This window comes from Phycodurus eques, chromosome 15 (genome assembly GCF_024500275.1).
Source record: "Phycodurus eques isolate BA_2022a chromosome 15, UOR_Pequ_1.1, whole genome shotgun sequence".
Lineage (NCBI taxonomy): Eukaryota > Metazoa > Chordata > Actinopteri > Syngnathiformes > Syngnathidae > Phycodurus > Phycodurus eques.
The window spans coordinates 22492288-22517371 of NC_084539.1; the positions used below are offsets into that span (position 1 = coordinate 22492288).

Genomic DNA, 25084 nt, shown 5'->3' on the forward strand with positions numbered 1-25084 from the left:
CCGTTTTTTTTTAGGCGTCCTGCACGGTAAGTATTACCACTTTCCTTACAGTATATTTAACCTTATTGTACTTCATGTTTCTTCTGTTGTAATGTGTTGTTACTATAGAATTCAACGTGTGGTTCAGAGAAGACGCAGTTAAAAAAAACAAAGGAAAATATCAGAGGTTAACAGTATAAAATACCACCGTAAGAACTATGACGTAAAAACTACATTTATGAACCTTAAGTTGTATACATTTTATAAACGAGACATGACATTTGCACTGCTTTTTTAACTCGTGCCACTGCTGGGTCAATATATTTAATATAGCGTCCTGTGTACGGGGCGGTGTTTGCACATCTAAAATGAATAGTACAATATCGCCCAAAAAGAAGAAAATAACAAAAAGTAGGCTCGCAGAATAAGTTTTATACAACACATTTTATTTTTATTTTTTTAATTATTCTTTTATATACCGAGCACGTCATTGTGTCGTCAACCTTCCGAAAGGGACCACGAAGACGCAAAGTCTCAAGCCGGGCTAATAGGTTGTGCGCTCCAAGTCACAAGTCTCCTATAAAACGCCTTGCGAACGAACCCATGAGCAAAGGAAGGGGGGGCTGGGGGGGGGGGGGGTATGCGGCAGACACAGAATGCCACAAATAAATCTTTTGGCACCAAGTGGACGATCAGAAAGTTGAACACAGTGGAAATACTGGTGGCAGGAAATGAAAGTCATAGTTTAACATTTTTAATTGAGCCAATGAGTATCAAAATAACACCGGGCGTGACTCAGAAGTAAACAACAATACATCGATAATAACAAAGATGAAAAGTTGAATAGCACTGAGTTGGCCTGCGCTGACTCTTTTCCCGCACATTACGACACATTATTGTACGTATTTAATGGCTATACACCTCCAATGTAGCATATTTACATCATATATACACTTGAATGATGTTTACTTACACTATATTTAACTTATTCACTGCCAGACATTTTCATATTGCCAGCCATTTTAGAGCGTTTTGACTGATCTTTCAAGACCCACAGACTATCGTGTTCTGTGACAATATACGCATCGAACCTACCGAAAGAAAGAGTAGACTATTTTGTTTCACCAGAAAATGTTTTTTTTATTTTCTAGCTTTTTTACTTTCTTTTGTAATTAGCAGTTTCTGACCAAAAAGTGGAGAAAACAAGCTGTTTTGCGAACAGAGCCGTGTCAAGCAGAACAATGACTTTGACGCTAATATGTTTTGCTTTTGTCACACCTCCAACTATAAAACGACACAGAGAGAAAGGGATTTTGATGTCAAAATGATAGTTTTTTTAACAGACTTAAAAATGTTTTGGCTATAATTTTTTTTTGAATGTATATTTGTGTTGTTTGTTTGACGCGGGAGTGTATACGTCACCAATTTCTCTATTTGGATGACATGAAGCTGGCATTGACAAGTTGTATCGCATTTGCGCAGCAGATATTTAATAAATATCGTGATTTTTATCAACATTTAGAAGTTGCCTAATTCGGATCTGATTCCATGCGATTACGCTGCCATGACGCATACCTTAATTTCATATCATCATAATTGTGTCATTTGAACCATACATTGTAAATCCAGACTAAGATGGTTGCTTCCGATTGGGGCTCATTTTGCCGAAAGCCTTTGGCGGAGTTCATGAAAGTCCGAGCTCTGGAATTCATCCCAAATGGCAACTCATAAGCTCCATGTCTGACTTCCTGATCAGTTTCAGCATGGACATTTTTGTGCATCCTGTTATGATTGACATGTCCATCCAATTTCCAGTCAATCAATGAAACTGGTGTCAGGGGCTCATTTGTAGGTAACTTTTTAATTGAATTTTCCCAAAATGGATGCTTCAAACCAAAATGGCCAACTTCCTGTTAAATTGCAGGCATGAGTCTTTGAGACTTTTCCATGCACGCTGTTATGATAGATTGCGTGTTCTCCCCGTGCCTGCGTGGCTTTTCTCCGGGCACTCCGGTTTCCTCCCACATCCCAAAAACATGCATGAATTGGAGACTCTAAATTGCCCGTAGGCGTGACTGTGAGTGCGAATGGTTGTTTGTTTGTATGTGCCCTGCGATTGGCTGGCGACCCGTTCGGGGTGTACCCCGCCTCCTGCCCGATGACCGCTGGGATGGGCTCCGGCACGCCCGCGACCCGCGTGAGGAGAAGCGGCTCAGAAAATGGATGGATGGATGTTATGATAGAAATGTGAACCCAATTTCATGTCCATTGGTAAGACTGGTTTTGGGGGGCTGTTTTTTTTAATTATTTTTTTTACTTTACCGGGATCTATTAAGTACGTTTATTTGAAGTATTGCATTACATGCTGACATCTTATGTGGTGTTGGACGTGTATGGTGGTTTTGCGTGACTTCGGAGGCAGAATTTTCTCAAAATATAATGAATTCCTTAGTTACCACTGTATTTACAAAATAATGATTAGATAGGCCTAATTAATACGTATCACTGGTCACCTTCGAGGTTTAGTCATGAGTGCAAAGGTCCACTGTACTTTATTTAGCCGCTGTCCATTCCAAAATCCAACCTGTTGTTTTGCGTATGTACCGTTTTGTTCCAAGCCTAAAAATAGCCATTACAGTCCTTCTACATAGCACTTTAAAGTCAACTGAGCTTTGTCGTCCCCCCCCTCCCCCGTTTTGCAATAATCCCTCCTCTCCTTCGCCGTCCATCGTCCGCCAAACCCCAAACAAATGATTGAGAGCAGGCGTCTAGCTGCTTGTGATTCGAGCCGCAAATTCCGGGTGACCTTTAGGCTGGACGGTGTAACCAAAACAATCATGGGAACAAACAAAGGCCGGCATCCAAAGCGGCACAGGTGGCAAAAGTACTCACACGCTGTACTTAAGTCTCAGCAAAACAAGATCACAACTGCGGTTGACTTCACCGTCGTCGTGTTGTCATCTGTGCAGGTGGAAAATAGTAACGAGTCGACAAACTTGACAAAGTAAGGAAACTAGCAATAGTGGAAACTATGGGTAACCGTGTTCAAACGTAGGGAGCGGAAGTAAAAAGCCGTCAGAAAAGAATTACTGAAGTGCAGATACCTGAAAAAGATGCCCTGTCTTAAGTACAGTAAGAAGGTATTTGTACTTTGCTACTTCCCCGACTGCAAAGGGGTAATTGCGATGAAGCATCACAACGTCTGAAACCCTTCCAGAAGGTTCTGATCCTTCTCAAAACGCATTTCAAACAAATCGGACTTCCCCTAAATTTCAAAGTGACCTTGTCAACTGGCTCTTATCTCACGTGTCCGGTTGCCTTTATTGGCCTCCTGACTCACTGGCTGCACAAGGGCCACCTAATTATAGGCGGCAGCGCATTCCTGCCATGGAGAATGGCAGAAGATAGACAGGAATGCCTTGGGGAGGGTGTGAGGAATACACGAAAATAGAGGAGAGGGGATTCAAGATGGTTTAAAGATAGAAGGCGACGCCTGTTGTGTGATGTCACCCTTGTTACGCCGCTATTAATACGCCCGCCGGCAGCGTCTTGACTGATGTGTTTCTGATTGCAAGACAGGACTGTAACCATGGGTCAGAAGGTGGACAAGGTGCGGGACAAAGACGAGGAGTCACCCAATGGCTTGGAAAGAAACGGAGAGACAGGAGCCCAGCAGGGTGTTCCATCCGACGAGAGAGGTTCCCCGTGTTCGGAGCAGACAGTGAAGCATATAGATCCCCAAATTGAGCAGCCAATCAGGCATCTCGGTCTGAGGGATGGACCTCTGACTACCGCAGAAGAGGCGGTGGGTGGAGAGAGGGAGGGTCGGCGTGACACTAGTACAGCTGAGGACTCAAACAGTGGCCTGAACTTCAGGGAGATCACACAAACTTTGGAGCTTAAGAAGAGGGCTGTAGCCTGTACCGGCGCTACAGGTATGGAAGCCGGCGGAAATGTATCGCAGAGCGGAGATACACGCGAGCTTCCAAACGAGGACGACTTTGTGGTTCTAGAACGGGGTGACGCTTTGGTGCCGCTTGACAGGGAAAGCAGTGTCCATTTCAGTCAGGAGATAAAAACAGAAGATCGTCAATCCGCCGGCAGGAATAGAGTTGAGGTAGATGCCACGCAACTATCCAGGAATCACCTGCCAGAAAAGAGTCTGGGTCAACGCTCGGTGAACGCGACAGAGGGCAGACTGAGACATAGCAAGACAACCGAGAGAGGAAACGTGCAGCACGTGTGCACAACAAGCCATAACGAGGCAGCTAAGACCACGTTAAAGACTGACAGTGACAGAGTTCAGGAGGCAGACCAGTGGAGTTGTGAAGCCTCCTCGGAGGTGTTTGACAAGCCTGATAGAGTACGAAAAACCCAAGGGGAAGTTGCTGCGACAGGTCAGGGCAGATATGCCGGCGCAGTCTTGAAGGGCACAAAAGACGTCGCAGGAGAGGATGCCCAAGCTGTCTCTAGAGAGTCTACCTCCAAGACCCGCACACCTTGTGTAAGACAGTCTCTGGAACAATGCCATTCCATCAATTGTAGCCCCAAAGGCTGTGAAGGTTTGTCACATTTGGCACAGCTCACAAAAGAGACCGATCCCTTTCGCTTCTATGCGGTCAACACCCCTCCACCTTTAACTGATCTCATGCCTGACAAAGAATTACCAAGCATACAGATGTTCACAGATGTCACACCACAGGAGAAGCCAAAAGCCAAAGGTCCACCTCCACCAGTTCCCAAAAAAACCCCCAAACCCATTCATAAAGCTTAAAACAGCTCAGTTGAAGTCCGGTGAGAGACAAGTCAAAGATCACCTCCGTTCTGAGGAGAGGACCAGGAGGAGACACACCGTCGATGTTCACAAAGGCTTCCTAAGGAGCGCTGCGACCAATCAGGACATGTGCTCATTGTGGGACGAAAGGGGCACCTACGGCATTCTGTCCGACATACGGCGCCTGTCGGTGGACCTCAGTCCTTGGGAACCTTTGTCGCTGGACCGTTTGGACAATGAGTACCGAGGCTTAGTCGACTTTGACTACTGCGACCGAGTGGCGCAGTTGTCTCCGGAAGAGGATCCTGTAGACTTGGACATGTTGCAAAGGAGGGTATTCCTGGAGAGACGGAATCGGTATAAAAAAGCACCACCGCCGGTTGCGAAAAAGCCTCCGAATCCTTTTATCCCCAAGGTCCAGTTAGACCGCGAAACGCAACCTTTGAGACGAGAGCTCCCGTCTGAAAGGACAAACCCCTGGGACAACGCAGCCAACTTCAAACAAGATAGAGACACTGGAGATCACACAGATTCCTACAAGACCGTGTCTGAACTGGTCAAGGAAACCATAAAGAGAAGTCAGGGCCCTGTTAGAACGGAGGTGGCCAAAACCCAGGACAGGGTGGCAGAGCAGAACCCGAGTGTCAAAGTGTCCCAGATGAAGAATGCCTTTGACAACCCAAAGAAATCCAAAGAGAGGCCACAAGAAAGTCACTCGTCTCCAAAGAAAGGTATGTCAGAATGTTGTCCTCCGGGTGTCGTCACCTCCATTGTTTCCAAAACTTGACTGGCAACCACTCCAGGGTGTAGGACGCCTCTTACCTGATCTCAGCTGGCACAGGCTCCAGTTAGCCAACACCCAAACGAGGACAAGGGCAATAGAAAATGGATGGATGGATGGATGGATGTTGTGTGCCTTTGTTTGCATTTTACAATAATGATAGTGTTACATACTGAAGTGCTTTCTTTAAACTCAGCTATAAACTTCACAGCTGCGGGGTGTGTGTTCGTAATATCACTGTTAACATCTATCTGTAGCAGCCACGCCGATCTCCAACAATTTAGCTTCCCTTTGCAGTCATCCATCCATCCATCCATCTTTTCCCCAGGCAAGCCACCCCCCACCCCCGAATCCATTCACACATTCGTGGCATCCAGCTCCTCCGTCTGCGCATGTGCAGTAGCCCATCGCCAAACCCCATTGAATGTAATAACGGCGCTTTTAAGGGGGAAGAAGAACAAGCGATTGTTAACCGCAGGTGATGAGAGCAAAGGGGATGCGCAGTTCCGCAGCCGGCATCTTGACAAAGGGGAGAATTTGAAGACATATATCAGGCTTTTTGTTGTGTCCGTGTGTGTGCGTGTGCGCGCGCGTGTGCGTGTGTGTGTGCGTGTGTGTGTGTGTGTGTGTGTGTGTGTGTGTGTGTGTGTGTGTGTGTGTGTGTGTGGAGACAAGGGATACTGGAGGAACGTCCTGCAGGATAAGGGCGCGCCTAAAAACCCAACACATTCATGTGTCGTGATTGATTGTCCTCGGGAAAGAACTGCATCAATTTTGGAGGTAAGAAAAACAGCGAGTGGGTGAATGTGTGCGTGTTTTTTTTTTTTTTTTACTTAGCTTTGAGGGCTTTCAGGGGGGTGTTTTACGTGTCGACCGGCGGGCTCCGCAACATCCGTTAGCTCGCTCGTAGGCTGCGCTGGGTTGGAAATATCTGCACTTGCGTCAGCTGGCGGCGGTCCCGGTCACTGAGGGGGACAGACGAGAGCACTAAACGTCTTACTTTTTTGTTTTTCTTTTGACACCCCGAAATTATACTCGCTCACCTTGTCATTTATGTTCACACAGCCCTATATTTGCCGTGGAATGGCTGTTCCGTTGCCCGCGGCTGCTCCGAACGAACCAGCCCGCCGAGCAGCTGCCAGACGGTCCGGTGGAGCTAAGTGGCTCACCGCTGGGCTCCCAAACAGACAGTCACCTCTCTATCACATTTTAACGCTCTATTTTATGTTATAGTCATTTATAACACCTTATAATCGCGTTGAAGAACAAACCGCTGTTTTCGGGAAGGCATCTGGAGCGTATTAACCGAACACCCACCCGAGCCGACCCTCCTCAATGGGCTATTCGAGGATGTTAGCTTGGGTGGCTAGCCAGCTCGCTAAAAAGAAACAAAGAAAAACGCTTCCCGTGTGATTTTACTGGATATGTACGCTGAGTTGGCTTTTCAATGACCACGGGCCGTTTTAGTAGCTCCAAAATGTAACTTAATTGATTAAAATGGTTTAGGGAAAGCTCAGCTATGTGATGGCTAACGTTAGCGGCTAGCCAGCACCATTGTTTTAGCTAGCCCGGTGCAGATGTTGCCTCCATTGCTTCACATCTGTCGGTGGGGACATAGCCCCAAAAAATGGAACAATTCGACAAGTTGCAGTGGAATAAAGTCAAACGAGAAGGATTAAAATATCCAATGTAGTTGGATTTGTCCACACCGTTCATAAAGATGATGTCCAATTGAGCCCATGTGCTAAAAAGATGAATGAATTACTGGTGTCTTAAGCATAGACAGAATTTGGGGATTTTTCTAAAATTGCATCGCCGCATTCCACACAAACTACCGTTGTCCTGTTGCGTACTGTCCTGAACTGCCCTGTCCTGTCCCATCCTTTCCTGTGCTATTTGCTATTTCCTTCCTCATACAAGGTGTGTCAGAAAGGTTCCAGGACATGTCACAAAAGATATTCTCCATTTCAAACCCAAACTACAAATCAGGAGTTTTCTCCTTCAATGTGGGCCAGACAATCAAGCAGCATGTCTATAAAGTGAGCCTGTGGAATTTGCTTAGTTCAGTGCGTGAGAAGAGTCGAGAGTTGTGGCAGGAAAACCCGTGGCTACTTCCACCATTTCGCCTTGAGCGTCCAACAGTTCCTGGCCGAGAAGAACGTGGCCTTGCTGGAGCAACGTCCATACTCGCTCGACTTGGCTCCGTGTGATGTTTTTTCCTCTTTTCCAAGCTAAGGAGGCTCATCCAGGACAGGGGACCGGTTTTGAAGATGTGGGCGGCATCAAGATGGCTGTGACGATGGAGCTGCGGACACTTTGGAGAGTCCTTGAAAAGTCCTTCCAGACTGCCTGAAGATGTGGGAGAGAAGGCTGGGAAAGTGCGTTCGACTCACGGGGGATAGATTTGCAATGTACTATATTTTGTGACACTAGTCCTGCGACTTCTCTGTCACACATCGTATAGCTCAAATCCAACCTTTATGTCACATTAGTGTTGTTATACTGATATTTTTATTTTTACTCTGTTCTCTCTGTCTTTTTTCAAACCTCATTCTGTCTGACTACATTTCCAATAAATACCTAAACCATCTGTATATGTAAATATTTTATAATTAAGAATAAAAATGTAGTTGAATGTTACAATACATCGCATTTTTATTTTAAATTGAGAGAAAGGTTAAAAGAGGTTTGATGACAATTTGTTGCACATTTTTTTTTTATGTACAAGACTGAATGTTCCGAAAATATCTCAGTACTTTTTATGAAAAAAATATTTTAAGTAACATTTTACAAGATATCATATTTACACTAACAACTTTTTGTTTTGTCACTGATACCACCAAGATGAGAGTGAGACATTTTTTTGTTTAAATATGTTAAACTGCTTATAATATGTTGACCGACAGCATATTGAATTTTTTTTTACCATGTTTCATAAACACAAGTTGAAGTGGGGCCCTCTCTTGTTTCCATTTTTCTGTATGTGGCCCTCGTCTACAAAAGAAACTAGCTCCAAAGAAACCAAGCAGAATGTACAGCATACGCATGGTTCCCATGTGGCGTGTTGCATTCACTGACATTTAGTCCGTTTGTGCCCCCCGGCAGACATGTTACGGCGAGTTGTGCGACAGAGCAAGTTCCGCCACGTCTTCGGCCAGGCGGTGAGGAACGACCAGTGCTACGACGACATCCGCGTCTCCCGGGTCACATGGGACAGCTCCTTCTGCGCCGTCAACCCCAAGTTCGTCGCCATCATCATCGAGGCCAGCGGCGGCGGAGCCTTCCTGGTCCTGCCTTTGCACAAGGTCAGCATGCCCCGGACAATAACAAACTAACCCGAGTCTTCAGTAGGAATAAAGAGACAGAGACAGAGAGTACAGTAAACGCCGTTTATTGTGGGTTCACGATTTAGGGTATACATATCATACGGATTGATGGCTTTTAGAACTAGACTTTACACCGATCGGCCTGATCAGTATCGGCCGATAATTAGCATTTTACGCTGATCGGCTTTAATACCATAATTCGCCGATCGGCTCTGCAAAAACATTGACTCCGCATCGCCATCGTGCACAGTATATTTGAATCCAAAAGCTAGTTTATTTTTAGCCTTGTCGCATGTCTTTTGACGTAGTACTGTTAATATCAGCCGGCCAATAAAGTTATTTAAAAAAAAAAAAAAAAACACACACGTCGGCGGTGTGGGACAGACAACACATCTGAGACGGACAACACGTAAGGCGACAAGACAAATTTGCTCTTTCACGATTGCACTATGTCAGACTACTGCAATCAAATCTTGTATTCCGATACCACCGCATCCGTTTTTTTTACGATCATTGGGCTTTATCTTGTCAATTCAAATGCGACCGGATACACTCGTTACCGTGGCGACGACAACAAGAGTGGAGCGAGCTGACTGTATTATCAGGACAAAATGGGGAAAAACGTGTGTTGGTGGTCACCGGTGCTCGGGACAGGAGGGGCTCGCTTGAGGTACGTTCACGTACTTTTAAATACGATACGGCTCGCAGGCAGGCGACAAAACGTTATGTAGCCTAGCAAGTTAGTGCTAGCGCTAACCGTTGTACGTAAACGTGCCGCCGTTCTGTCGAATCGTGCTCTAAAGTTTCGGTGTGGGTGAAGTCATTTAATTACAATAAAAGCAATTTAATTACAGTGACTTAGCACCCATTATTTCTGTCACGTTGTAATGTTGCTTTGAGCTGACTGATTCGAATCCACGATCTGACTCGAGCAGTGATTTCCAACCTTTATTTTACCATTGAAAAATCTCACGGCACACCAACAAACAAAAATGTCACAAAAAGTGGAGACATTCATTACTGTATGTACGTCCTGCCATCGAATAGAAGACCATTCATTTGTTCTTCTGTCACTCTTCCTCACTGGCATAAATAGACGAACAAAGATATATTATTTATGATAAATCTATATTTTTTGAGCAATTAAGTACACAAGTATATACAGTCAATGAACAGGTCATTTAAATAGACACATTGCTCCATCTTGTGATCGGTTATCGTTTTTTGAAACTCGGTGATCGGCCCCAAAAATCCTGATCGTGTAAGGCCTATTTAGAACATGTGCTTGATCAATACCAGAGCCATAAAAAATGCAGATAATCAATGTTTCCAGTGTTGTGTTCCAGTTACATCAATGAGCATGTGATACTCTCAATGGGGGGAGGGTGAAACTTAGGCGACTGGCTTCCTGGTGTTTCCACATCATTACTTGGACTTAATGAGCCGTAGCATTGCCATAAACTGAGGCGACCTCATCATTCACAGCTGAATCATAATGATAAATAATAATAATACGAGTGGGCGGCACGGCGAACGACCGGTGAGCACATCTGCCTCACAGTTCTGGGGACTGGGGTTCAAATCCCAGCCTGGCCTGTGTGGAGTTTGAATACCAATGTTGATAATTGGTATGGATGCATACTGGTTTAATGAGATGGATAATTTACTTTTTTCAAAAATTCCACAATTTATTCATAAAACAAAATTACAAAGCTAAGAAAAAAGTCGACTGAAGAAAGGGATTTTTGTATTTGTTCTGCTTATCCTCACTAGGGCCGCGCTGGAGGCTCTCCCAGCAATCTTCGGGCAAGAGGCGGGGTACACCCAGAACTGGTCGCCAGCCAATCGCGGGGCACATACAAACAAACAACCGTTCGCACTCACATTCACGCCTACGAGCAATTTAGAGTATTCAGTTAACCTGTCCTGCGTGTTTTGGGATGTGGGAGGAAACCGGACTACCCGGAGAAAAGCCACCCAGGCACGGTGAGAACATGCAAACTCCACACAGGCGGGGCCGGGATTTGAACCCCGGTCCCCAGAACTGTGAGGCAGATGTGCTAACCAGTCGCCCACCGTGCCGCCTACATAACAAATTGTTAAGGGCATGGGATCAATACGCCATCAACTGAATAATGTACGCTAACTCCCGGCGGGTTCTGCTGTGTCTCGCAGACGGGCCGTATCGACAAGGTGTTCCCAACGGTGTGCGGTCACACGGGTCCCGTGCTGGACATCGACTGGTGTCCTCACAATGACCTCGTCATTGCCAGCGGCTCCGAGGACTGCACCGTTATGGTAAGGACGCCCTTTTCGCCTCTGGTCCGTCACATGATTTGTGCAACAAATGTCTTCTTTATGGGCTGGTCATTTATGAGCACCCAATTAGAGTGTTAGAAGTTTAAAAATAGAAAACTCTGAGCAGGCCCGAACAAAGAACTCACAAGACATAGAGTAAATACATTTGTTTTTTTTTATATCATTTATTTCAAATATATGCTTCATGACAAAAAAATGCTAATATAGCAAATCATGTTTTTGTATAATTTATTAGAAATATAGGCGTAAAGAGAAAAGGTGGCAATATAGTCAATAAAAAGGGAATTTTCTTTGAGTATTCTTTATTAGAAATGTATGCCGAATGAGCAAAAATATTACAAAATTCAATTAAATAGATGTTTTGGGGTATTATTTAATACAAATGTGTGCTTAATGAGCAAAAAAACACAAGAAAAACACACGTTTCAGTATACAGTACAAGTAGTTACCCACAATACTGGTTCACATACACAGTTAAGGTGTGAATAGAAAGTGTGTATCAATTTTCTTCAACGCATATTAACACGTACATTATGCACAATGACAATATTATCGATTTCGTGATACTGCCATCCTTTTCGATACAGATCTTGTACTTTTTCCATGTCGAGCTTTTCCTTGACATTGTTGTGCGTGTTCCAGGTTTGGCAGGTCCCAGAGAATGGCCTGGAGTCTCCCCTCTCGGAGGCGGTGGTGGTTCTGGAGGGCCACTCCAAGAGGGTGGGCATCGTGTCCTGGCACCCCACCGCTCGCAACGTTCTCCTCAGTGCTGGTACGCAGTTTCTTTTGCGTTTGCTTTGGCATTTGCTTTGTCCCGTGTTGTTATCTTTGCACAGCTGAGATCCAAATCCCCAAATAAATGCGGTGTTTTTTTTGTTTTTTTTTATCCATCATGATGAACACATACCCTCTTTTTAACATCTTAACAGATTTTGAAAACGTGAGACGCCACGCATGAAAGAAATGTTTTTCACTGCTCCTGTCGTGTATGGTGTACTCGAAATGACCAGCACTGTGCCACAGGGCACGATTCTCAGCCCCATTCGTTTTCCAAGCAGATTGGGGAGGAAAAATCACTCATAACGCACCCCAACCCACCCCACAGTATAATTGCTCAGGACCATCTTTTGGAGACATCAGCTAATCGGGCCTTTGCTGACTTGAATCCGAGGGAGGGCAATGCAGAAATTCGTACCAATTATCGGTATGTGTGTACCCTGTCTTCTTCCCCAAACTTGATGTTGACCACACACCTAAGGATTTGATCATAAATATTAGGCCTCAGACTCGGCCCCTAAAATCCAATCGATATTCGTATTGTCTTTGCCGAGCAATGATCGAATCAATTTGCTCTCTTATCCCATGTATTATTCAGAAATAAAAGTCCAACAAATGGAAAATCCTATTTGATTATTTGAAAACTATCTATAGCCCCGTTTAAGTCATGCTCGCAGTTTTTGGAAGTGGCAGACCTATTGATTTAACTTCATGCCTTGTAAAAATGTAATACTATATAATGATGCTCTTGCCAATAACAGTAGCACTGTTGTCAGTGTCAGCCAAATCTAGCGATAAAGTGGAGATAAAATGTTGATTAATGTTATCAATTACGGTAAAAGTGTTAAATTGATTTTTGGTCTTTGGTGGTAAATATTCGTTGACTAACTTCAGCTGTCCGATAAGTGTAACAGATTTCAAAAGCAGGACAAATTACATATGGGTGGGGGGTGACTATGTTTGCCGTGGGCCGCCAAATGACGAGCTAGCTACGGTACGTACGGCCCTGGTTCGAGCCAGCTCGGCACGACAACCAAAATGAGATTAGCGGCTCGTGCTTTAGAGACATCTGATAATCAGACCTGCGCTGACTTTGATCGGAACGGGATGATTATCGTATCGTATCGTATCCTGATTATCGGTATGTGTGTACGCCACTTTAGGGTGCGATAACCAGGTGATCATCTGGAACGTGGGCACGGGCGAAGCGGTGATCAACCTGGACGACATGCATCCCGACGTGATCTTTAGCGTTAGCTGGAGCCGCAACGGCAGCCTCCTGTGCACCGCCTGCAAGGACAAAAAGGTCCGCGTGGTGGACCCCCGGAAAAAGAAGATCGTGGCGGTGAGTGGAATGACGGTTCCTTCATTTTGTCAGCGACCATGCACGGAAAGCATGAAACGAATCATCCGGAGAAGAGACGCTCAGTGCCAAATCACAGCTTCGTGGCTCATTTCCGTCGGCCGTCCCTACGGCCTGACGAAATGAAGTTCCTTCCCTCACTTCAACATAGTTCATTGGCACTAACATGCCACAAGACGGCAGCAAAGCACTACTTTCCTATTAGACAGGGATTTGGCCTGAACACAAAAACAAAGAGTAGGTTTTTCAATAGTTTTTCAGCAAATGACAAAGGACAGGTCCCCGCCCCAAAAAAATCTGAGAATTGCAATATGCAGGTGAACACTGTACAGTAAATACAAATATTACATAGAAATTACTTATTCGTAATTCCTAGAAACTGCAGCACTTTAAAAGCACTGCAAGCATTTTCTGACTCGCATTTCATAAGTTGGGCACGTTACACCCCATTTACCATTTATTGAATAATTGTATGTCCTTATTGATATGCCTTGTTTGTTTTCTTGTTTTAAGTCACCTGCCGAGGGACTACGAATGTAAATGAGGTGGATGCTAAATTCGGCACATTTACAGTATTAGTTACAGTACAGTATTTTATATATATATATATATATATATATATATATATATATATATATATATATATATATAATATATACTATATATATATATATATATATATATATATATATATATATATATATATATATATATATATATATATATATATATATATATATATATATACTATATATATATATATATATATATAATATATATATATATAATATATATAATATCCTCCGGTTTCCTCCCACATCCCAAAAACATGCATGGTAGGTTAATTGACTCTAAAACTCTAAATTGCCCGTAGGTGTGAATGTGAGTGCGAATGGTTGTTTGTTTGTATGTGCCCTGCGATTGGCTGGCAACCAGTTCAGGGTGTGCCCCGCCTCCTGCCCGATGATAACTGGGATGGGCTCCAGCACGCCCGCGACCATAGTGAGGAAAAGCGGCTCAGAAAATGCATGGATGGATATATATGTGTGTGTGTGTGTGTGTGTGTGTGTGTCTGTGTGTTTATCACATACATACAATCAGTTTCTGTTGTGCACGTCTTGGCCTCTGAGGGGCAGTGTGGTGCACACAATGAGATATACACTTGCAGTAACAAAGAAAGCAGGAGTCACGATCAAATATGATTATATTTATATTTTCCAGTTTGAAGAATATATGCTAAAGAGTATTGTTATGTTGCCTGTTTTTTTTTGTTGCATTTACACAGAATTTGTGTACCAATATTCATTATTTTGAGAGATATAAGTGCTGTGAGTTCAGTGCTAATTTCAATTAGCTCGTCAATGGTGTTTTAATTCATTGTGTGTTAGCTTTGAGCCACCACAAATAAAAACGAAGAACGAAATGAAGGCTGTGACGTCTTTGAACATTCAATAGGTGTAATTGTTTCTAATGTGAGTTTAGTTTCACAGTGAACTTCAACTGGAGTGTCAGTTGACGACTTTAAGCAAGCAACATTCACTCTTACTCCTTGCTACTATGTTAGCACCTTAGCAACCTGTTGTTCTGATCACATGGGATCTGCGTGGCGTCCGGGCATTAAAAAAAAACAATAATAATAATACATTACAAACATTTTTGTTGGTGTTTTTGGGGGTGTTTCCATTCATTTCAGTGGGGAAAAGAGTTGTGTGTTACAAGCAGGGTCACGGAACAAATTAAACTTGTATCTCAAGGCACCACTGTATTCATATATTTACTCACATAGATTACGTTACTCAGTCGTTGACTCACATCAAGTCCATCAGTCACATAGCGTATGCAAATATGGCCGTATGATTTGCATTAGTCACTCAGTCCACGAATGAATTGAAAACGCTCAGCGGCCCAGTGTGATGGGCTCCTTTCTGTTTTCAGGAGAAGGACAAAGCCCACGAGGGAGCTCGGCCAATGAGAGCGATCTTCCTCGCGGATGGAAAGATCTTCACCACCGGATTCAGCCGCATGAGCGAGCGCCAGCTAGCGCTATGGAAAACCGTACGTCACCGTTCCTGCGATATGACTCGGTACTGCTGTGGTGGTCCACTGGGGGGCGCTGGAGTGCGACGTGGAGTCTGCTTTGTCACGCAAACATTTTTGGTTAGAGCAGGTGTGGGCAAAGTATGGCCCGGGGGCCGCAGACATTTGTGTTGCAAAAAGTCCTGTGATTTCGGTTGCATTAATTTTGCCATTTTTCTCCTAAAATGGGTGAATTGAAATGTTTGTTCACTTTCTGTATAGCTTTTATCCATTTATCCCATTAAGTAATTGGTTCATTTATTTATTGTAAAATAAACAGTTATACATTTGAACTTCTCCCGTACCGGATGAATGGCTGCGTTGCTTCGGGAAGGGCGTCCGGTGTACAAAGTGAAGCCGACACATATAATAAGAATGTTTTTTTTCCCCCCACATATTTTTTTTATCATTTTGGGGAAAAGTAGGGGTGCAGTTTTAATGCATTCAAGTGGATATAATTGAGCAGAGGTTCTGGAAACCACGTGTCATCTTTTTTTTGTTTAAATACACATTATTGTAAACTTCCATCTTGTTCTGCATGACATATGGGCGCGCACCGCAGACAACGGGGCGCTCTAAAGCGGCCACAAAAGCCCCAGTCCATATGGCTTTCAAGTCAAATAAAAAAACAAATTAATTAATCAATCCCCCTTTTTGGCGTTTCCACCTTTAGCGCTCACGGCCGACAACGAGGCGCTCTACAGCGGCCACGGAAGACGGGTGTAGACATTTCTAGCTAGCTAACCTCACGTTGCAATTGTGCTGGATAACCACTGATGTGCTCAAGTTCTTATATCGTGTGTGGGGGGGGGGGGGCTGATGTTAGAAACACGTCACACGGCGCCACTTTAGCCATGTCCGGAAAATCCGGAAAACTGAAATGGTGAAAAACTGTTTTAACACTATGTCTCCGCAGTTCAGTACTACATAGTTCTCAGTCTTTGGACATCGCAAAAGGACACGTGCGACGTTTATTTCCGAGCACATGATTGGGAAAAACTGAAATACTGTATTTTTCTGCGTGTCAGCTCAAGTTTCCAAAGCGGCTGTTTGCGTCTTGTGCCAGCAGGACAACATGGAGGAGCCCATTTGCGTTCAAGAGATGGACTCCAGCAACGGAGTCCTGCTCCCCTTCTTCGACCCCGACACCAACATAGTGTACCTGTGTGGAAAGGTGAACGCTGACTTGCCTTCCGCGCCTCCTCCTTCAGTCTCCTCCTCTTCCTCATCTTGCCGGTCCTTCCTCAGGGCGACAGCAGCATTCGGTACTTTGAGATCACGGACGAGGCGCCGTACGTGCACTACCTCAACACCTTCTCCACCAAGGAGCCGCAGAGGGGCATGGGCTACATGCCCAAGCGCGGACTCGATGTCAACAAATGTGAAATTGCCAGGTACCCCCAGTCACCCCTCCTGTACGCTTTAAACACATTTAACCTTACTAAAACACACTTGAACCGATTGACAAAACACGTGAGCACCTGTTCTGACTTTCTCACAGTCAACAAACGGAAGATTGTCGTAAAACATCACTTTGAGGAAGCGAAAAGAAGACCCTCACTTGCAGTTCTCCAAATTAGAAGCACAGCGTGCTGGCTTCAAGCTCTTTGTCACTCCCAGTTGAAGTTGACTGTATAACACATACAACAAAAGAAAAGAAATCACTGTACATCTATTGTATTTAAAAACCAAAGCCATATCATTTCGTCTGCTAGCTCAATGCTAACATATAATGAAAAACGCCATAGAGTGGCTACAGAAATTAGCATCGTTGCCACGGCAATTATAAACCTTCTAACAACTGCTACTGTAACTAAAACGCAGCATACAAACATACAACAATATTCGCAGGCCGATATTCTCTCTGCTATATGGGAACGACTATAACGAAGAACTTACATGAGTTGGGGACCTTCTCCGCCTCTTCTTCTTGCTCCTAATGATGCTGTATGTCTTCAAGTAGAGCTCAGTGCTGCCTGGCATGTTGTGGCCCAACGTGGTACTGCACGGAAGGCACACAACTCCAAATTCCGACTTGCCTGTATACGCTCAAAAACCACGAATTAAAAAAAAAAAAAAAAGGTAATTCAAAATTGCCGATATAGTGGGCCGCAAACGACGAAGCGCAATATAGCGGGGGTTCACTGTTCTGTATTTATAATCAATCTTTTTTTCAGGTTCTACAAATTACAGGAGAGAAAATGTGAGCCAATCATCATGACGGTGCCCCGAAAGGTAATTTCATTTTTACGTGGCAGGCCTCCGGTTGTAAAAAGGCATTTTCACAGCAACCTTGAATAGTAAGTCACTTGTTTTCCAACTAAATATAAAATATACAAAGGAATTCTTTAAAATAACTCATTGGAAATGGCAGCAAGTACTAATATACAATTCAAGTTAAAAAAAATATTATATGCGGCATAGAAATCAATGATAGATCAAATGATATTTAAATGAGATCATAAAAATGAATACAATTTAAAGAATATATATATATATATATATAAAAAGACGTATTATAATACAGCAAACTAACAAGGACAAATGGCATAGAAAATGGAGGTATGGATAAATGAACTAATAAAAATTAAATAATATTAACATCAACTAAAAATGAAAAAAAAAAATCATTTTGGGGGGGAAAAAAGGATAATTCAATTCAATAATACAAATTGCAAATATGAAAGTATATTAAGTAACATTAACAATACAAAATGAAATGTGAATAATGAATACAATGATCTACTATAATGAATTATAATTAACAAAAATAATAATAATATATCAAGAAAACCGGCATAGAAAATGACTGGTTCTAGAAAATTTTATTAAACTAAAATAATACAAATACAGTTAAAATAAATCATATAATAAGTTTTAAATTCCTATATATATATATATATATATATATATATATATGTAATGATCAGAACGTAAAAATAAATGACAGTCAGCATAGATAATTGTTGACAATTGTTGTTTACAGCAGCATTTTCCCTGTAAATGTCAGCTTTACAGATGCCACCTCTGTCGTATCTTGAGAATCTCGTACTTGTAGTGAAAGAAATGACATTTTGTGACTAGTACGTTAACGTCGGCGGCCGCTTGTCGCCCCGTCAGTCGGACCTGTTCCAGGACGACCTGTACCCGGACACGGCCGGTGCCGACCCCGCCCTGGAGGCGGAGGAGTGGTTCGCCGGCAAGAACGGCGGCCCGGTCCTCATCTCGCTCAAGGACGGCTACGTGCCCACCAAGAGCCGAGACCTCAAAGTGGTCAAAGCCAACGTCCTGGAGGGCAAAGCTGCCGCCAAGGCCGCCGAAAACGCCGCCAACGTCCACAAGAACGTTTCGTCTCACGCTCCTGCGCAGCCGGCGACAGTGAGTGCGCGCATGAAGTGAATTTGTAAGGTTTTTGTCCAATTAGTGTGCAAGTATCAAATCTTTCGGTATCTGCCTATTTCTGAAAATGTGCCTGTGACAGAACTGTTCTGAATTTGGTCGGATTGTGATGCAACAACTGGGATCATTTGCATAACCCCGCCCCCACACACACTTTATTCCAACCCTGATTTGGGCTTAAAGGTGACATGCTGAACCCGTTAGAACATGACGACATAAAGTGTACCCCCCCAAAATTACTTGATTTTGAAATACAAAGTCAAGGAAAACCATTTTTATTCAACTATTGTCTCATTTATTTTTCAACGAGGAAAATAAATGCTCGGAATCTCAGATTTTGTCCAAGTAGCACGAAGCAGACGCACATGATTAGCTTTCGCGGGCCCCATAAAATGATGTGGCAAGCCGTGTCTGGCCCCCGGGCCTTGAGTTTGACACCATTGGTCTCTGTGTTCAGCGATTGGCCGGCAACTCGTCCAGGGTGGGCCCCACTTCTCTCGCCAAAAGTCATTTTAGATTGATCGAAGACTCTAGATTGTCCACAGGCGAATGCTCGTTTGTGGACCTCGCTGGCGTCAGGCGGAATCCTCACATCTCCAAAAACCGTCAGCTTTCAGGAAACCCCCAAAATGTGATCTTTCTTGAGCTATTTAGGCCTGCATCAGCGTACAAGACAAAGTTGGTCTCTCACGATGGCACTGTGTCAGACTACTGCCATAAAATCCCACGGGTGTCGCCGTCGGAACACTGACAACATTACGCAACATCTACCGGGACCGGAAAACGTGTCAACGCTACCGGATCTAACCGTTACCTGTAGCGGCAACAACAACAATCATGGAGGAAGTGGCACTAGTTCTGATTATTTTGTGTTGGGTGGGGGGGAACACAGAAAGAAGAAGAAACGTGTGCGGCGTCGTGCCGCGGTGGTCCGGAGAGGACATTTTGGGCCGTTCGTTCTTCAAGGGTTCAAATCGTTGCTCGCGCCTTGTGTCACTTTTGACTTGACTTGACTTTTGTCGTTCCCAACAAAATAAGTCGGGCCGATCGGGAAAGTCGTCCGCCGTACGACCGGGCCAGGGTGTATCCCACTTCTCTCGCCAAACGTCATCTGGGATCAACTGAATGCAATAGTGGATGATGCGTTTTGGGTTTGTGTCTTGTGCTGATGTCGGTACTCTGGGTAATTAGTGTGGTTGGAACAAATCAGAAAAGTTATGAATCAGCGCATATTTTGCCAATATAGCAGCAGTTCAAAGCTGAACTTTTTCTTTCCAGCAAAAGATGGAGGATAAACTGGAAGAGGTGCTCCGAGAGTTCAAGTGTCTGCGAGACCGCGTCATCCTTCAGGACCGGCGTATCGCCAGACTGGAAGAGCAGGTCGCCAAGGTTGCCATGTAAGTCCCCCCCCCCCCCCCCAGTTCAAAAACACCAACCCTCCTCCCTCGCCCTCCCCCTCCTCCTCTCCCTCGCTGGACCCAATTTGGTGCCGCCAGGCCAACATTCCAAAATGAACTTTTTCCTCCCTTTCCCACACGTTCCCCCCGTTTCTTCTCTCCACACTCAAGACACGCAGACGGAAAAGAAACAGTCTTACGTTGTTTTTTTTTTTTTTTGTTTTTTTTTTTTACATCATGTGACGCTTGTGTTCTCAAAGTGTAGCATCAGTATGTCTCGTCATCTTCTGTGTTGCCAAATATTACATTACGAGTTATTTGTGTGCAGTTTCATGCGCAACTTTTGCATTTTCTGTCCCGTTGTACGTACATTCCAGGTCGAATTGTTTTTTTGTTTTTTTTTAAGCCCCCAGCCCCAATCCAGCCCTCGCCCACCATTTTGTCCATCAATGAATGTGGAAGAACTCCTTGAAATATGTAACAAATGTGATTTGGGGGGTTTTCGCCAGGTGGGCAGCGGGCTTGCATATCCCGTGTAAAATGTTGTGCAAATTGTAGTGGTGCCTCTTGTCACTGTGGAGGGTTTTTGAAGTACAAAAAAAAAAAAAAAAAGACGCCACCCTGTCAAGTGAGTTTTGGGTGTTGGGAAGAGGGACCACTCACACCCAGCTTGTGTTTCACACCTCCATCGCTGACGATAAGTTCTGTGCACATAATAAAGATTTTACACTTCAAAACAAACATTAAAGCTTGTGTTTTTTTTCCCCCCTGAAACACGTCGTCTTTGCATGCACTGCAAAAACCAAATCAAAATCAAATGTTTTTTTGTTTTGTTTTTTTTTAGACCAAAATGTTTTTTTTACATAAAACCCAAACAAATTAAATGAATATTTTTGAATATATAATTCTATTTTCATTTAAAAAATATGCTTATTTATCAAAATACACAGTACACATTTAAAATACAGTGGAACCGCGATAGAACGAACTAATCGAGGCGCGGCGGCGGCGTCGTCCGATACAGCCGTTTGGCCGTTACATTGAAGCAGTTTTGGGGGGTTTTTTTTTTAGGCCATGTGGAGCATATTACTCTGCAGTACACAATTATTTTGTTGTTTTATATATTGTAGTTTAATAAAAGAAATGCATTGTAATGCACAGTTGAATTTCATTTTATATATATATGTATATATATATATATTCTATTTTAATAGCAAAAGTACTGCGGTTGTTGTTTAGAATATACCAAATTGACATGATTATTTTTAAATATATAAGTTTTGTCTATTTCTAATTCCCCAGAAATTACAGTTGCTTTGCAAATCACAAATGATTGAAATAACTGTTTAAGTATGTACTGTGTTTCTTTCTATTTTAATTAAAAAATATATATTGTTGTCCAAACTGAATTTCATTTGTATGATATTTTTCCATTTTAATATCCAGCTGGGATAGAACCGTTTCAAAGCTTGTTGGGCAACTGGAGAAATAAAAGAAATCCCAGAAAGGGGGGAAACAGCAAAACTAGCTTTGAATGATGGCATTTGCTTCGTGCAGAAAAAAAAATCGATGAAAATCGGAACTCGGGTTCTTGTGGGGGGAAAAAAAAAAACCGAGATTCTATTTGAAGGCCGTTTTGTCCATCTCTGCTTTGGCCTCGTTCACGTTACTGACGTGTGTCGTGATCTTTACAACAAGAAGCGTCGTGTCGACTCTTGAGGCCCGAGCGCGGTTAGCGCGTCACATTTGCATTTGCAGAACTTACGGAGCGACCGACTGGTGACTTGCGCAACCAGTCACATTTGATTCGGACTTCCTCCTTGCTAACGGGAGCACAGAGTGGAAGTGCCTCGTGTATCTCAAAACCTCTTTTTCTTTTTTTTTTTTCCTCAAGTGTGAACATTTCCTGTTTCCTTTTGATATCTCGCAGTCGGCATGGGTAGCGTGTCATCGAGACTGACGTGACTTGAACGCATCGTTTTGTTGGCGAGCCAAGGTAAGACATTTCCAATCCAGTAGATTTGACGATGATGATGATGATCTGCTTTGGGGGTTTACGATACTACAATTGTACTATAAGTAATTAGCAGTAGCTGGCGAGTAAGTCACATGAGCAAGTCAGTCTCGAGTCTCAACCTTCAATTTTCAAGTCCCAAGTTAATGTGGCAGAAATCAAGCAAGTCGAGTCATGACTTGCGTTAAGCAAGTTTTAAGTCAAGTCGTAGGTCTCAAGTCTTAACCTTCAAGTTTTTAAGCAAGTCAATATTTAGCGGAGACAAAAATCAAGCATGTCCAGTCTCGACAACATTTTGAAGATAGTCCAGGCAAGTCCTTCATTTGGGTGAAGCAAGTCGTAAGTCAAGTCGTTTAATCGCTTGGGTGTGACCAAGCTTGGTTCATGATTGAGCAGCTATCGGTGAGCTAAACTTTGAAGTTCACTCAATTGTTTTTATTCGTTCGATTTCAGAGCACTTTAACAACAACCAAGTTCTGTAGATAAATACAACTCCAACATGACATACATTTTATCTTCATCCAAAACATAATCCTTGAATCCAAATGTATCGTAATCTAGAATCAGGGTTTTTCAGTTAGTCTCAAAATCATTCTATGTTGGTCCTCGTGGAAAAACAATGTTGCAAAAAGTGTGTTGGCAGCAAAAAAACAAAGTTCCTTATGCGTCTTGTGTCCTGCAGTTTTGCTACCAATCAATCAATCAATCAAACCTTTTGTTGTTCTTTCAGATGTCGGGTCTCAGCGTGAACTGGTTTTTGCTATTGGGGCTGTCAGGCTGTCTTTCTATTTTGGTCTCTGCTGGTTTGGTGGTCCCCACCACTGTAGAAATGCAGACCAGGTTGTATCCCGTCCTTGAGGACTCTGCCAAAGTGAGTCCAGGTGTGGCAGGTGCCGGTGGATTACATCATGGTCGGACGATCTCTGGAACTAAACCCGCAGAACATCTGCGGCCTTCTGGCTCTTCTCCTGACTCGGTTACTAAAATTAATTCTAGTCCAGTCCCAATCCAAAACCCCAGTAGTCCTCCTGGTTTTGGAACTGGAAGGACATCGTCTCCTGAGAGTTCAGATCCTACCTTCAAATCCGAGACTCTTTCTGACTCCAGAGCACCAGAGTCTCCTGAACCCTCAAAGTCCAGTATGCAGTCTACTCTAGTCCCAGCCCGAAGTCAAAAGACACACATAAAGACATCATCTACGAGTAACTCTGATATTTACAGTCTGATCTCAACACCACAGCCTCAGGAATCTGAAGGAAGGTCTGGAGGAAATTCTACTCCAATCCCCATCCAAAACCGCAGCCGTCCACCAAGTTATAGGACAACTTCTACTGGCACCTTTACATCTCTGGATCTTTCTGACTCAAGAAGACAGATCTCCACACCAGAGCCTCCAGAATCCCAGAGATCCAGCTCTTTCCCCGATTCTTCTGCAGTCCCGATCCAAAGCCAAAGCAGTCCTACGGGTTTTGAGACAACGGGAAGGACTGTCGCCGAGCTCACATCTCAAGCTCTTTCTACTACGAGAGGCCTGATCTCAGTCTCAGCAGCTTCCACCACGAGAAAGTCCTTAAACCTGGCAACCACTCAGACTCTGGAAGCGACACCGCCCCCTTGTACCACCTCAAAGGCGCCACCTACCGTGGAGCGCCAGTCGTGCTCCCCCCGCGGCGTAGTCAAACCCTGCCTGATCACCATCGCCTGCCTGGCCACGCTAGCCACCGTCTTCATGGTGTCCACCATTGTGCTCTGTGCCAAACTCTCCACCAGGAAGTACAAGCTTAGGAAGGCCCAGGACGAGAAGGAGACGATGTTCATGTCGCACGTGCTTCTGCCCGAGAGGAACTACGCCGGCATAAGACAGCGCAGTCCGGTCTCCAACGGAGTCCTGGTGATCCACAGCGCCGGGGACAGCGAGGAGGACATCAGCGACAACCTCACCCTGAGCAGTTTCCTTCCGGAAAGCGACCGCTTTGTTTAGGAAGGACTTGTTTTTTCTGGATGGTCACTGACTGGTGAAACTTTTAAGTCCAGCAGCCTGACTGTAGTGTCGTCGGAAGGAGGATTTCACGTTCGGCACCGGCGCATTCACCTATTTTTTTTCTCCACATTTTTAAAAAATATTTCAACTTCTTTTCATTTTTTCCTACATTTTTCTGTTTGTTTTTTGGTTTTTTTTGTGGGGGGGGGGCAGAACCAATCCCAAAAGCGCTTATTGATGGTGTATCACTGCTGGTTCAAGAATTTTTTATCTTAAAAAAAAAAACAATTGCGTGCAATTTTTGCTAGTCGAGGTCAGTCCCTATCCCCCCCCGCGAATAGCATCAAATATGATGTAATTACGCTACATTAGAAGTCTGTCCATCGAAAGAATTCCCCTCATTTAAGAGTAAGCGCAGGCCAACGACACGCGACGCGCCATCATATTTCGATGACTTATGTCGCCTCGTTTATTTGTTCTGGGCAGCTCAGTGAACGAGCGATTAGCACGTCTGCCTCACGGTTCTCAGGTTCAGCGCTCGAATTTTGCATCCTTGCAGTAGTCATTGGTGATAAGGAAGTATGCTGAGGTGGTAGAGCTCCACTGAGAGACAAAGATCTAAATTTAGCCTGGTTTGTTACTGGAAGTTGTGGAGAGTTGTTCCTGTATGTTTATGTTTTTGCTCCGCTCAATGGCTAAAAGCTCTTTAAGAAATGACATGGACAAACGTACTCATGGCCTTTGTTTAATACTTGTCCCATCTTTGGGTAGTTTCGCCCATTCCTCGTAAACATGTCATTTCTTAATTGATCATATTTAATTAAAAAAAAAAAAAACGACAACTAAGAAATGAATGTTGTCTTTATGGGGTGTTTGTTGTGCATTGAATTTTGAGGTA

At 43.8% G+C, this 25084-nt stretch overlaps 3 protein-coding genes across 3 annotated transcripts; all 3 read left to right on the forward strand.

Moving 5' to 3' along the window:
* The first annotated feature begins 3817 nt into the window (after positions 1 to 3817).
* LOC133413601 (uncharacterized) lies at positions 3818 to 7912 on the forward strand. Its single transcript, XM_061698181.1, has 2 exons — positions 3818 to 5484; positions 7766 to 7912. Exons 1-2 carry the CDS (start codon positions 4668 to 4670, stop codon positions 7885 to 7887), a joined length of 939 nt encoding a protein of 312 aa, XP_061554165.1. The 5' UTR covers positions 3818 to 4667; the 3' UTR covers positions 7888 to 7912.
* On the forward strand, positions 5942 to 20897 carry LOC133413598 (coronin-1C-A-like). The gene is made up of 11 exons (XM_061698179.1): positions 5942 to 6314; positions 8640 to 8839; positions 11036 to 11158; positions 11822 to 11951; positions 13120 to 13301; positions 15255 to 15374; positions 16465 to 16569; positions 16644 to 16789; positions 17573 to 17630; positions 18516 to 18773; positions 20073 to 20897. Exons 2-11 carry the CDS (start codon positions 8642 to 8644, stop codon positions 20193 to 20195), a joined length of 1443 nt encoding a protein of 480 aa, XP_061554163.1. The 5' UTR covers positions 5942 to 6314; positions 8640 to 8641; the 3' UTR covers positions 20196 to 20897.
* Positions 20898 to 22096: 1199 nt separating this feature from the next.
* selplg (selectin P ligand) lies at positions 22097 to 24494 on the forward strand. Its single transcript, XM_061698180.1, has 2 exons — positions 22097 to 22187; positions 22936 to 24494. Exon 2 carries the CDS (start codon positions 22936 to 22938, stop codon positions 24184 to 24186), a length of 1251 nt encoding a protein of 416 aa, XP_061554164.1. The 5' UTR covers positions 22097 to 22187; the 3' UTR covers positions 24187 to 24494.
* Positions 24495 to 25084: the final 590 nt, after the last annotated feature.